This window comes from Spermophilus citellus (assembly GCF_964194105.1).
Source record: "Spermophilus citellus genome assembly, chromosome: 17".
Classification (NCBI taxonomy): domain Eukaryota; kingdom Metazoa; phylum Chordata; class Mammalia; order Rodentia; family Sciuridae; genus Spermophilus; species Spermophilus citellus.
The window spans coordinates 31644760-31658075 of record NC_138199.1 but is presented as its reverse complement, the minus strand read 5'-3'; the positions used below and the strand labels follow the sequence as shown (position 1 = coordinate 31658075).

Sequence of the window (13316 nt, the reverse complement as noted above, 5' to 3'; positions counted from 1 at the left end):
CTCCTCCTGGCTCATTTGCTGTCTGTCTCTACCAGTGTTCTCTGTCTCTCTCTGTCTCTGTCTCTCTCTCTGTCTCATACTGGCCCCCGACACACACACACATCCAAACGGCAGGCTGGAGGCAGGGTCCCAGCCCAGGGATGCGGTAGGAATGGAGGTGGTGGACCTGGGTTGGTCACTCCTGGATGTTGGTCCTCATTCTCATCACAGCCGGCTTTCTTCGAGGCCAGGACTGGGTGATGGTGTCGCTACTCCCACCACAGTCTGAAGTCACGCTGCCTGGCCCCACCAGACTGGAGGGCGAGCCCCAAGGGGACCTCATGCAGGCTCCGGGCCTCCCAGGCTCCCCTGCTCCACAGAGTGTAAGTACCTGGCTCCTAGCCTTGGACAAGGCAGCAAGTGGACAAGTACCCCCACCTGCAGGGGTCCCTTTTACCAGCAAACGAGTACTTTGTGACTCTGAGATCCAGAAGGGATCTGATATGGGTCTCCGTTCACCCCTTCAGTCTGAGGCTTTCCCAGAGAGGGGCCATGGAGTCTCATCAGCCTTGGGCCCCCCCAGTATTAGAGCAGTATGCCCTTATCAGATTGGGGCTCCAAGGACAGGCTTTGTCTTGTCCATCATTTGTGGGTCCCCAGAATTCAGCCACATTCTATCACAGAGTAGGCTCCCGGGAGGTCCCCAGGCCTGGTCCAGCCCCCACTCATAGCCTCTCTGTCCTCTGTCTACCCAGAAGCACGCCGGCTTCAACTGCTCGTCATTTGTGCCCGACGGTCCTCCAGAGAGGGCACCCTCACTGCCCCCACACAGCCCGAGCATTGCGTCACCAGGCCCCGAGCAAGTCCAGGGCCACTGCCCAGCCGGCCCTGGCCCAGGGCCTTTCCGGCTTTCACCCTCAGATAAGTATCCTGGCTTTGGCTTTGAGGAGGGCCCAGCAAGCAGCCCTGGGCGCTACCTCAAGGGCAACCACGTGCCCTTCCACCCATACAAGCGGCATTTCCATGAGGACATCTTCCCTGAAGCCCAGACCGCCCTGGCCCTGGATGGACACTCCTTTAAGACCCCAGGGGCACTGGAGGCCTTTGAGGAGATCCCCGTGGACGTGGGGGAGGCCGAGGCCTTCCTGCCTGGTTTCCCTGCAGAGGCCTGGTGCAATGGGCTCCCTTACCCCAGCCAGGAGCATGGCCAAGTCCTGGTGAGTACCAATGGGGGCATCCCACCTCCCTCTGTCCTGTTCCTGATGGCTAGAAAGAGTCCTCTGAGATCAGAGTCCCCCACCTTCCCTTTACAGACCTTGCCTCTCAACATCAGGGAAGCAGCAAACTCAGAAACGTTGGGGCTTCTTGGTTCCATCTGGATCTCCTGGTCACTGAGGAGGGGATGCTGGCTTGGATGGGCATGGAGGGGACAGATGGGGGAGGCAGGTTAAGCTAAGTAAACTGGCATCTTCCCAGAAGCTCCTGAGTCAGGATTCCGGAGTGTGACTTCTTTCTGTTTGTTCAAGTGTCAAGAATCCCCAGCCAGACCAACACACCCATATGCAAATGTGAGAAGAAAAACACATTCCAGAGGCCAGGAGAAAGGGTTTAGGGAGGAGCCTCAGAGCACAATTGCCCCCTCTTCTGCATCACCCTACAGACGGGAGACAAGGAGTTGTAAGGTTTAAGTCATCTCAAGGGACCCTTCCCAGCCCCATTCTTTGCCTAAAGTGAGGCCTGGGTATATTCATAGAAATATCTTAAAAACACCTTGGGAGCCCAACATGTCCTTCCACAACCACACGCTCAAGCTGTGTGACTTTGGGCAAGTCATTTAACCTCTATGAGCCTCACTGGAAAAGAAAGGTTAAGGGTATCTATCTGCCTCATAGGATTGTTGCTTTGCAGAGTTAAGGAAACTTGCTTCCTTCTCCCAGAGCTGGCTTGTAGGTCCCTGAAGCAGTGACTGAGTGGGCTTAGCTTAGGCTGTGCCTACTCCACACCAGCCCTCCTCATCTCTAACTTTCAAATAGATCTCGAGCAGGGCATGGTGGCCCACGCCTGTAATCCCCAGCAGCTCAGGAGGCTGAGGCAGGAGGATTGCAAGTTCAAAGCCAGCCTTAGCAACTCAGCAAGGATGTTAAGCAACCTAGTGAGACCCTGTCTCAACATAAAAAAAAAAAAAAAATAGGAAGGGCTGGTAATGTGGTTAAGTGCCCCTGAGTTCATTCTGCAGTACCAAAAGAAAAATAAATAAATAAAACTGGGTCCAGGCCCAAGCCAGTCCCAACACAGGAAGGAAGGTAGAGAAAGCAGAGGGACACATATCAAGTGTGGTCCAGATAGGAGCCTATTCTGGTTCTGTAAACCTTCGACAGCTTCTTCTCAGGTCCCTTGAATATGGCAGCAACCACATCATATCAACTACTATCCCCAAGTGTCTGCTCAGTACCAGCTCCTACTCATTCTGCCACAAGCTTTCTCTTGAAGCCCATTTAATTCTCACAATAATCCTTTAGAGAGTTCCCACGGTCCCTATTTTGCAGATGAACAAACTGAGGCTGTAGAGGCCATGTAACTTGCCCAAGGCATCCCCCAGCCTGAAAATGGTAAAGCTGAGATTTCAGTCCACACCCTTAACCATGCAGAGAAAAACTTGAGCCCAGAGACCCACAGCTAGCAGGTTGCCTCGCTGGGTGACCTGGGGCACAATGCTTCCCCTCTTTGGGCTCAGCCCCATCATCTATCAAATGAAGGGGTTGGACACAAGCACTCTTGGCCCTTCCAGGCCTGAGATTCTGCGATTGTGCCAATCTCTGCATCAGTATCCCCAGGGCACACCCAGAAAGAGGGCACAGCTGATTTGCCCCTTTGGGCCTAGGCACTGGTTTGCCAAGGAACCTTCTAACCCCAGGTAGAATGGTCCACCTTCTCCCAGGCAAGTCCACCTGCCAAGACCTGGCTGCACACCCCTGCTGTCCCTATCAGGTTAGAGCTCTGTGCTAGGCCCTGAGGACCCCACATGGTCCTCACAGAGATCTCTGGCCCTACCCTAGGTAGGCTCAAAGTGACCACTGACAAGTCTCACCCACTTCTCTGTGTGGCCTAAACTCAGCCTCTCACCTGCAGTGAGATGTATGTGGTATAGGGAGTGCTGTGGAAGCTGGCCCCAGTTCCACAAGCACCTTGCTGAGTTTCCTGGTGAAAATCCCTTCCCTTCTCTGTTCCTTCTCAAGGACTAAGCTTTGGGAAAGGCAGAGCTGGGGTGGCTTTTGTAGGAATTTCAAGACAAGGGAAAGAGGAAGGGAGAGAAATAAGGCCCAACCTAGTCATCTGCTTTCTCTTCCAGCAGGCATCAGAGGTCAAGATCAAGCCTCCAGCTCTGGAGAATGGTCCTGGGATGTACTGCTACCAACCACCCTTGCAGCACATGTACTGCCCCTCCCAGCCTCCTTTCCACCAGGTGGGTCTGAGGCAAGTGGCATGCTTCCCGGGCTCTCAAGATATTATGTGGTGTGTGTAGTATGTGGTGCGGTGTATAGGTGTGTACTCATGTGCACATCTGGATGGGCAGGTGTAGGCAACAGGGCCCTGAACTTTTCAGGCTAGACCACCCCTGGTAGGGGGGAAGTGATTAATAGGGAGACAGAAGCAACTGTCATTCTCTAGGGGTAGGAAGGGTTTGTCTGGACCCTTGGCAGGGCCTGAGGGGCTCAAACAAGAGAGTAGGGCTGAGACTGAGGCAGGGCCTCCAAAAAAAGGAGGGAGAAGAAGAGCCAGCCCCAACGAAGAAAACAGGGCAGAGAGAAAATTGTGTCATGTGACATCAGGCTAAGCTCCACGAACAGGGGTCCCATCTCTAGGTTACATCGTGCTGTATGGCCTTGAACTCAAGAGGATAGGCACCAGGTGTGGGACTACAGGCCTCCCAACCCAGAGGGCTCCAAATCCTCATCACCTTGGTCCTTTCCCCACCCCGCTGCCCAACTTCGGCCCCTCCCAAATGTGAAGGATGCCAAGTAATTGCCCCACACTGGCAAAGGATGGAGGTTTTTTAAAAGAGAAAGAAAAAGAGCCCCAAGAGCAGCCAGGCAGCTCCCTGGAGTCACCGGGCAAGACACAGCAAGTGGCTGCCCAGCGCCCAGCTCCATCCACCTGCAGCCTGGCACTGAGACAGGCCCTGCCTGTGGAGCAGGTTCTACTCCCAGTTCTTTGGCATTGGCCCGGATCTTGGCCAAGCAAGAGGGAGGAGGGGGATCAGACGGCCTCCCCTGTGGGTGAGAGAGATAGAGGAAAGCAAGGGAATGCCCAGCACAAGGCACATCCTCCCTTCTTGATGGGTCTGGCTGCAGTGGCCATAGCTAGGCAGAGGCTCCTGGTCTCACCCAGTGTAGGAGATGTACCTGAGGCAGCTTGTCCTGTCAGGGACTGAGCCACTGCAGGATGAAGGGACAACCAGGTCTTCAGTGGCCTCACCGTGCCTGGCCTTGCTTTGATGCCCTCTGCTGTCAGCACCCCTCCTCAAACAAGATGGCCGCACCCAGGGCTTTATGGAACCCAAGAGAGGGTGACTCAGGCACTAAGTGTCTCTCAGTGACCTGGAAAGAGCACTTCAGCCTGGAGCAGCTAGGGGAGTCAGAGTCTCCTACTCCCCTGCCCCCATAAAACACCATCCCTGGCACCGCGGCCACTCCCTTTGCCGTAAAATCACCTCCCACCCCCACCTGCCCACCACCATGACCAGCTCTTTCAAAGAGCCACTGAAACTCGTAAAAGGTGGCAGTGCCCAGCAACCGCCCAGGCTGGACATCCCACTTCCGTCCCAGTACTCCAGGAGCACAGGGAGGCCTGGAGTGGCTACCTGGGAGGGTGTAGAGGCCACAGGCTGTGCCTCACTCTCTGCAGCCCGGCTGGGCTTCATCTCATCCCTGTGGCAACTGAAGTACCTTAAAGGGCTAGAGAAAAGGAACTTTGAGGCCTCTGAGTTCCAAAATGTGGATGTCTTCTCAGACACTCACATGTCCACACTGTTGGCTACGCCTCAGCTCTGCCATGGGGGTGATGGAGTTCATGACCAGGGAGAGGAGAATCTGACCTCATCTTCTCTGGATGCATATGAAGAGGGGAGGGAAGTCCCCCTCAGAAAGGCTGGGTACCATGGCAATCACTCTTCCCCCTTCAACCTCTCCAGTATTCACAGGGTGGTGGCAGCTACCCTGTACCCTACCTGGGCTCCTCTCACTATCCATACCAGCGGATCGCACCCCAGGCCAGCGCTGATGGGCACCAGCCGCTCTTCCCCAAACCCATCTACTCCTACAGGTACATCTCCCAGCTCCCCTCGGGCAGAAGGAGGAGGGGTGAGTGGGCCGTTGGGGAAACTGAGGCATGGAATCCTCAGTGCATAAGAGTAGTGACACGGTATGGGCCAGTGAGCTTCAAAAGGAGGCTGGAGAGCGGACCCCTGAAAGGGAGCAACGGATAGACTTGATCACCTCTGACCTCTTGTCTACACCTGAAGATCTGGTTCCGCGGATTCCGTGTTTTGTGTGAATCTGCTGAACTCTAACCTCCTGGGGCCCGGGGCCAGGGATTGGAGTTTAGGGAAGATACCCACCACATTGCCCATCTCTCCAGATATACAGAAAAACCCCACTCCAAAGCTCTACTGGAAATAAATGAGAGATAAGGGCTTCAGATGTAACTCAGTTACCCACCCTCTGCCATTCCTGGTGGGACTTCTCAGGGGCTGGGAGATTAAGTACCAGCAGCATCCAGCCTATCTGGGGGACCCTTCCATCTGTCCTTTCAATCATCCAACCATCAGGGACACTTGACCTAATGTATGCCAGGCCTCAGGGAGAGATCAGGTCCTCTTCTGAGCTGATGGACGCTCAGAAAAAAGAACTCAGACACTAGCCAGGAGCACAGAGAGGGGATTTGTGGAAGGCCAGATGGTGCATGGAAAGGAGCATACAGAGTCAGACCTTATAGCCCAGCAAAACTGGGGACAAGACCAGAATCCGGAATTTACTAGAAGTGAAACTTAGGCAAGTTGTTTGATCTCTCTGAGCTTCTATTGATTCATCAGGGAGAGAGGGAAAAAAAAAAAAGTCAAGAGACAGCAACTCGGGCTGTTGGAAGGATTAAGTAAGAGAATGTAGGGGCTCGTCAGACTTCCATTGACTCCCCACTACCCGGCACGCATGCAAGTGGCCAAGGGTCGACTAGTGAGGACTGGGAGTGATAGCTCCTGTATAAGGAGGGCTTCTATGTTGAGGTGTCATTCCTCCCCACAACTGAGTAGTTGTTAACTCTTTTTACTCTAAAGATGAGGAAACTGACGTTCAGAGAGGTTAAGGCCCTCGCCCAAGGTCACGCCACTGGTCCCTGGCTAAGTCAGATGGAAGCCTTGCTTCTCAGACTCCACAAGGCCCTTGTTTATCTGTAATCCTCATCCCCTTTCCTTCAACTTGAACCTCACAGAGACTCTCACCAGAGGGGGGGCTTCTGGGGAGGGACTCAGGACCAGGTCAAGAGGCTCAGACTCTCACGGGCTCTCTGTGTCTTCAGCATCCTCATCTTCATGGCCCTCAAGAACAGCAAAACTGGAAGCCTGCCTGTCAGTGAGATCTACAATTTTATGACGGAGCATTTCCCTTACTTCAAGGTGAGTCCCAGATCCATCTGCACCCGCCACCCCAAGTCCTGGACAAGTCAGGCCAGTCTAGAGCTGGAGGGTTCGGTGCAGAGATGAGAGGAGTTCTAAAAGCCAGTGAGGGTTTGTCCCCAGCACCACCACCACCTGCTTTTCCTTGTCTCCACCTCAAAAGGACAGAGCTCCCTTAAGGGCTCTAGTAGAGAACAGAGAGCTCAAGCTGCTCCCTTGGTATCACACAGCAGATCTGGAGCTAGATCTTCTGCTGCAGGGAGGTGGTGATGTCAGCCCTGATAGGCTTCAGGGAGCATCCACCCACCCCAAGTGAGGAGAGAAAGTTGGGGGAAGAAATGAGAGGCTGTCCCCATCCTTACCCCCAGGATGCTATGGGGCTGAGGAATTCCCACAGGAGCCTGTCAGCCAAGGCGACAAGGGGTGCTGAAGAATCCACTGCCTTCCAGGGTGAGATTAAAATCTGCCTCTGTGGGCGGGCAGGCTCAGCTACAGTTCTACCAGAAAGTGGGGTGTGGGCTTCACAGTCTTCAAGTGTCCCAGGGAACCGGCTGGCTCACCTGACTCTGCCCCCACCCCTGGTGCAGAATCTGGTTCTTATCATCCACAGAAGGGACTTCTAGGGCTTCTACCCAACTCCCTCCCTAGAGGCCAGACAGATGTCTAACTCCCCAGATAGGCAAACATATCATCAGAGAGAGCAGTTCATCTACCCAAGGTTACACAGCAGGTGGCATCAGTTGCTGGGCCAAGCTGTTTGGCTTCATACATCTCCCCCTTCCCCCAGACCCTTCTGCACAGTCCCCTTCTTCTGGGGTGGGTGTGGGAATGACCAGAGCTTATGTCTGAGAAGTGCCTTCTCTGAGATCTGCACCATGATGGATATGATCTCATCTGCTACCCAGGCAGAGGGTAGGAATGGAGGCCCAGATAATCCAGAACTGAGCTCCACCTGCCAGTGGATGAGTCCTGCCCCCACCATCTACCCAATTGTCCTGCCTGAGGATAATTGGCACCTAATGTTCGAACAAGTTTTTGCTTGCTGAGCTGCCATCAGATAGGGAGTGGGCAAGAGGGTCAGAGTGGTCTGGTTAGGGAAAAGTATTTTGATCCACCAGAGATTCTGAAAAGAAGAGGAGGGGGAAGAGCGTTGTCTCTGGGATTCAAGAAGCATCAAAGCCTGGGTCCAGGGCTGCCCTCGCACCCTAGCAGGTCAGGGAACTGCACTCTCCCTAACTCCCTAGGCTATTAGAGGGTCCTCCAGGGCTTCCAGAGGCCAAGCCAGAGAAAGGGAAATGAGGTCCCTGCCTCCTCCTCCTCCGAGCCTTCCTCTCTCCCAGCTCCTGGCCTGGCCCCCAGCCCCTCCCTGCATCTCATCTTCCTGGCTTAATTATTTTTCCTGGGAGCTGTGTAGTCCCTGTTTTATGGGGCCGAAGAGTGAAGAAGTCTAACAGCTTTTTTTTTATTCCAGTTGTTGTTCTTAACCAGTTGCGTCACTCCCTCACTCCTGAGTTTACATTTGACTTCAGAGAGTGAGCATCTGTGAGAATGGGAAGGGCCCCAAATGGCAGGGCAGGCCCTACAGGATGACCTGGGCAGAGCCCTTAGTTAGGGGACAGAGCTAGAGTCCGGGCTCTGTCCCTGCCTCCATGTGTGATCCAGCACTATGTCCTTTCTTCTCTGGACTTCAGTTTCCCAACCTGTAAAATGGTCGGGTTGGACCAGGTTGGCACAAAGGCTCCTTCCAACTTGGACGATTCCCCTCTGACTCATCTAAGGAATCAGTTGGAAGATTCTCCCACCTTCCATATCGTTCACTCCCCATTTGAAGGTCATTTTTCTGGACAAAGATAGTGTGGACTGTGGGATGGGGTGGCACTCATGCCCAAGGCAGCTGATGTGGGCGTCCCGTAGCCCCGTGAGTCAGGGATGTGGGACTGGGGAAGTGTCCAGCCACTGGACATAATTGTTAGTGCTGACCATTCCTCTTCCAAACAGGAAGTGACTGGGGTGGGGGCTGCCCTGGCATCCCAAAGTCACAGATTTATGGGGCCATAAAAGGCCCCAGTGCCCATTAACTCTGCCCATGGGGCGGCATAGCCTTGACTCCCAGGAGAGACTGTTGTGGGAATCAAAGTCTGGTCTGATGGCTTAAGAATCTTCTCTAATAACCCTGGGAGATTTAGGGGGGTCATTTCAACCAGCCCCCTGCCCCAGGCCAGCTGTCCCCAAGAAAGGCTCCAGCAGTTGCTGCCAGCAACTTGCAGCGATGCTGGCATTAGGGCCCAGTTCTGCTGGGCGTGATTCAGCTTGGCTGCTCCCTGGGGCAAACGAGTTGGGGAGGAGGGAGTGGCCACCCCACATTAACCAAAAACTATGGGCTGAATGAAAGAAGGGACAGGGGATGAGGGTGAAGGAGCCCTGCTGGTCCGAGCAGCGGCTCTGTCCGCAGTTTCTGGGCTCAGAGCTGTCTCAGAGTCTGGAACAGAGCAGGAGATGGGGGATGGGAGGCCCACTGGCACCCCTGCCACCGCCTCTCACCCAACTGAGTCAGCCTAATGGTTTTTACAACCCTCCTTGGGCACAATTACTGCACTGGTGGCATGACCGGGCCTCCTAATGGGTGTTTATTCTGTTGGCACGAGCACCCCCTGCCTGAGGGCTGGCCTCCCCACCGGGGCACGCCCCCCCAGGCACACTCATGCAAACACACACCCACACACTCAGATGATCATGGATACACACACACACACACACACACACACACAGAGACTTTCTCACACACAGCCCTTCTCTGGATCTTGTACAACCTCTCATTGCAGGAATTCCAGACCCGTATCAGGAGATGCCACTCACCCTGGGAGACACACTTAGGGATATAGGCGCATGCTCACACACACTGAGCATGCACCACCCCCATGCACCAACACCCAGCAATGTGCTCAAACATATGTGCAACGTGGACACACACCCAGACACTCACCGGCCCCTCCCATTTTTCTTTTCTCCTGAGTTTGCCTCAGAAGGGATGAGGCAGACCAGGAAGAGAGGCTTCCACAGCCTCCACCACTCCTTCCTTACAGCTGGACAGAGGACCCTGGAGTTGTAAGCTCCCATTGAATAGAGGGAGTCCACACGGGCCTGAAGGCTCCATGGAGGCTGGTCCCACTTCAGTGGGGGCATGGGTCAGGAGGTCTCTGTGGCACCCACCAGGCCTCAACTTCTCTGAAACATTGGGGTCCAGGGATAGGATGGGATGAAGGTGGATTTTAGTTGAAAGTGAATTGTGGTCAAGGTTCCTGCCCACCCCTTCCCCACCACTGAAGGGTACAGAGCATGTACTAGGTACCGAGGAGGATGATACAGCCCAGAGTGGGTGGCAGTTCTGCATCCAAAGGAATATTCTAGAGCCCAGCCCTGGAGCTGATTCTTGCTACCTGAGCCCAACTTAAATTCTTGCTTTGCTCTGCTGGGGCAGACGGCACCTGATGGCTGGAAGAATTCTGTCCGCCACAACCTATCCCTCAACAAGTGCTTTGAGAAGGTGGAGAACAAATCTGGAAGTTCCTCTCGCAAGGGCTGCCTGTGGGCCCTCAATCCGGCCAAGATCGACAAGATGCAGGAGGAGCTGCAGAAGTGGAAGAGGAAGGACCCCATTGCTGTGCGCAAAAGCATGGCCAAGCCAGGTGAGGGCAGCCCGGCCACCCGAGGAAGGGCCTGAGGACCTGTGAGCCTCAAAAAAAATGGGGCAGAGTCTGAGGGTTCTGAGGCTGGGGAGGCTGTGGAGGAGGAAGATTTCATGGTGTTCTTTCTTTTGGGGGCCTTTTCAGAAGAGCTGGACAGCCTCATTGGAGAAAAGAGGGAGAAGTTGGGCTCCCCGATGCTGGGCTGTCCGCCCCCTGGGCTGACAGGCTCCGGCCCCATCCGGCCCTTGGCACCCCCAACTGGCCTCTCCCAGCAACTGCACTCAATCCACCCAGCTCCAGGACCCATGCCTGGCAAGAACCCCCTGCAAGACCTACTGGGGGGGCACGCACCCTCCTGCTATGGGCAGACGTACCCACACCTCTCACCCGGCCTGGCCCCTCCTGGACCCCCGCAGCCATTGTTCCCGCAGCCAGATGGGCACCTTGAGTTGCAGGCCCAGCCGGGTACCCCCCAGGACTCGCCTCTGCCTGCCCACACCCCACCCAGCCACAGTGCCAAGCTGCTGGCTGAGCCTTCCCCAGCCAGGACCGTGCATGACACCCTACTGCCAGATGGAGACCTGGGTACTGACCTGGATGCCATCAACCCCTCTCTCACCGACTTTGACTTCCAGGGTGAGCTGGGGGTAATAAAGGGGAAGTGGGACAGGACTAGAGAGGGGCACCTAGGAAGGTGACCCATCCTCTCCAAGTCTCCATGCTGCCTGCCACCTGAGTCACCTGAGTCAAAAAGCCAGGAGCAGGTGTCGAGCCTCCCACTCCCTCCCTGCCATCCAGAGCACAGGGTCCAGAGGAACTCCCTTGCCCCAGTTTCCCTCCTCCTGGTACCCTGAAAGTGTTCCAGTTGACCCTGTCATCGAGCCACACTCAGCTCTGGCAAGACTGGAAAGAGCTCCTCGTTCTACCCCACACTCGATTGTGAGTGAGCATTCCCAGATGCATTCGCATTTTATTGGAGTTCAGCATTCAATGCCGAAAGAGAGACCCTCTCCCTGCAGGAGTGTGAGACCTCAGAGCCAGGTAGATCCTGGAGAGATTCAGGGCTAGAAGTCCAGGGAGAGAGTCTATTCACTGCACTCCATCTTGCCTGCTCCATCTCTGCATAAGGCCACCGCACCCCGCCCATTCCCATCCTGTGCAACCCCAGGCCCTGTGACTATCCACAAGTGGTGGATTGCTGACGCAGGCCTCAGACTTTCCAGGCATGGAGGTGGAAACATTCACCAGCAGGTGTCAGGGAGGCAGCCTCCCCCTAGAGAGCCCCCAGTCTGATGGTCTAAGGTCTTGGGAAATAGCTTCACATAAATAGCTTCACATAAATCTTCAGGCCAGTCCAGAGATGGGGAGAAGGGCTCAAACAGCCTCTGGGGAAGTGTGGACATGTGGGAGACAATAAGCATCCACCCGTGCCCCTGCTAAAGATCAGGCATCCTGCTAGCTTTACCTCTGCCCCCTCTTGGACCTGTGGAACAGGAGGGAATATGAAACCCATTTCACAGAAGCACACAGAGGTTATATTACCTGTGCAAGATCGATTAGCTGGAAGGAAGGAATCAGGATCAGAATTCAGGTGGCCAAGGCCAACCCAGGGCTGTCAGAACCTCTTTCTCCAGACTCTGCAACCCTGTTGCCCAGGGCAGGCACCCAGTCTCTGATTGCCATCCTGCAGGTCATACGACCCAAACAGGGCTCAGGTGGTAGCACTGTTTGTTCCTCAGAGTCAGGTTTGCTTCCTAGCTCTGTCCCCATCCCCTGGGCTCTGCAATGGAGGAGGCCCAGGAAGCCATCCACTTCATTGGGTTCAGTGGCACATTGTGGGAAGACATTTGGTCTGGACTACAGATCCACCTTCCTTGGGGAGCTTAGACAGAAAACTAAGTGAAGAATTCCTGGGAGTCCCCCAGGTTTCCCCCAAGTGCCCAGTACCTGCATCAACCTTCAGGAGGCAGTTTTTAAATCCTTGATCCTCCCCAAGGTCTCTCCCTAAAACAACAACTTAAAAAAAAAAAAACAAGAGCCACAGAGGTCACCTAGATCTAGGACTTTTTTTTTTTTAGTTGTAGGTGGACACGATATCTTTATTTTATTTGTTTTTATGCGGTGCTGAAGATCAAACCTAGTGTCTCATGTGTGCTAGGCAAGTGCTCTACCACTGAGCCCCAGCCCCAGCCTTAGATCTATGACTTTCAGACTGCTGCATGGGAGTTGGAATCTGAGGCTCAGAGAGGGTCAGACACTGTCTGAGATCACAGAGCTGATGTCAGGGTCAGCCCCCAGTCAGTGTCACTCCAATCCTGCTCTCTGTAGCATATGAAAGCCTCAGGTGGGTGGCAGACAGGGCTCCCCTCATGCCTCCCAGTGATGCTGATTTTCTCCTCCTCCTGATCCCCCAACCAGGAAACCTGTGGGAACAACTAAAGGATGACAGCTTGGCCCTCGACCCCTTGGTACTGGTGACCTCGTCCCCAACATCATCCTCCATGCCACCGCCCCCACCACCAGCCCACTGCTTCCCCTCGGGGCCCTGTCTGGCAGAGACAGGCAGTGGGGCAGGCGAATTGGCACCACCAGGCAGCGGCGGCTCCGGAGCCCTGGGAGACCTGCCCCTCACCACCCTCTACTCAGCGTTCATGGAGCTGGAGCCCACGCCGTCCACAGCCCCTGCTGGCCCCTCAGTGTACCTCAGCCCCAGCTCCAAGCCCATGGCCCTGGCATGAGCTATGTCCAGCGTCAGCTCCAGCCTTTGCTTGTCTGGAAGTCTCTGCTGGTCGTCCTCGTTGGGCTCACCTTGAAGGTCAAGGAAGGAAAATGCTATCTGTCCCCTCTGCCACTCAGCCAACTTGTTTGTTAGCTGGAAGCTGGAGCACAGGGGACACCTCCTAGGACGCTGCCCCTCACACATTTCTGCCACCTGGGTAGTCCAGTGCCTCCTTCAGGGCTCCTGGAGAGCAATATGTGGG

General features: G+C 54.9%; 1 protein-coding gene across 3 annotated transcripts; it reads left to right on the top strand.

Annotated features, from left to right (window-relative positions):
• Positions 1-230: 230 nt before the first annotated feature.
• Positions 231-13073, top strand: FOXN1 (forkhead box N1; the record flags this gene model as incomplete). Of its 3 annotated transcripts, none has more annotated exons than XM_081272468.1 (8): positions 231-362; positions 735-1196; positions 3332-3442; positions 5171-5301; positions 6553-6649; positions 10128-10335; positions 10480-10971; positions 12754-13073. In XM_081272468.1, 8 exons carry the CDS (start codon positions 240-242, stop codon positions 13071-13073), a joined length of 1944 nt encoding a protein of 647 aa, XP_081128594.1. The 3 variants fall into 3 exon arrangements, with proteins under 3 accessions (XP_081128594.1, XP_081128593.1, XP_081128595.1); XM_081272467.1 differs by having other exon boundaries at positions 3329-3442; XM_081272469.1 differs by having other exon boundaries at positions 240-362; positions 738-1196; positions 3329-3442.
• Positions 13074-13316: the final 243 nt, after the last annotated feature.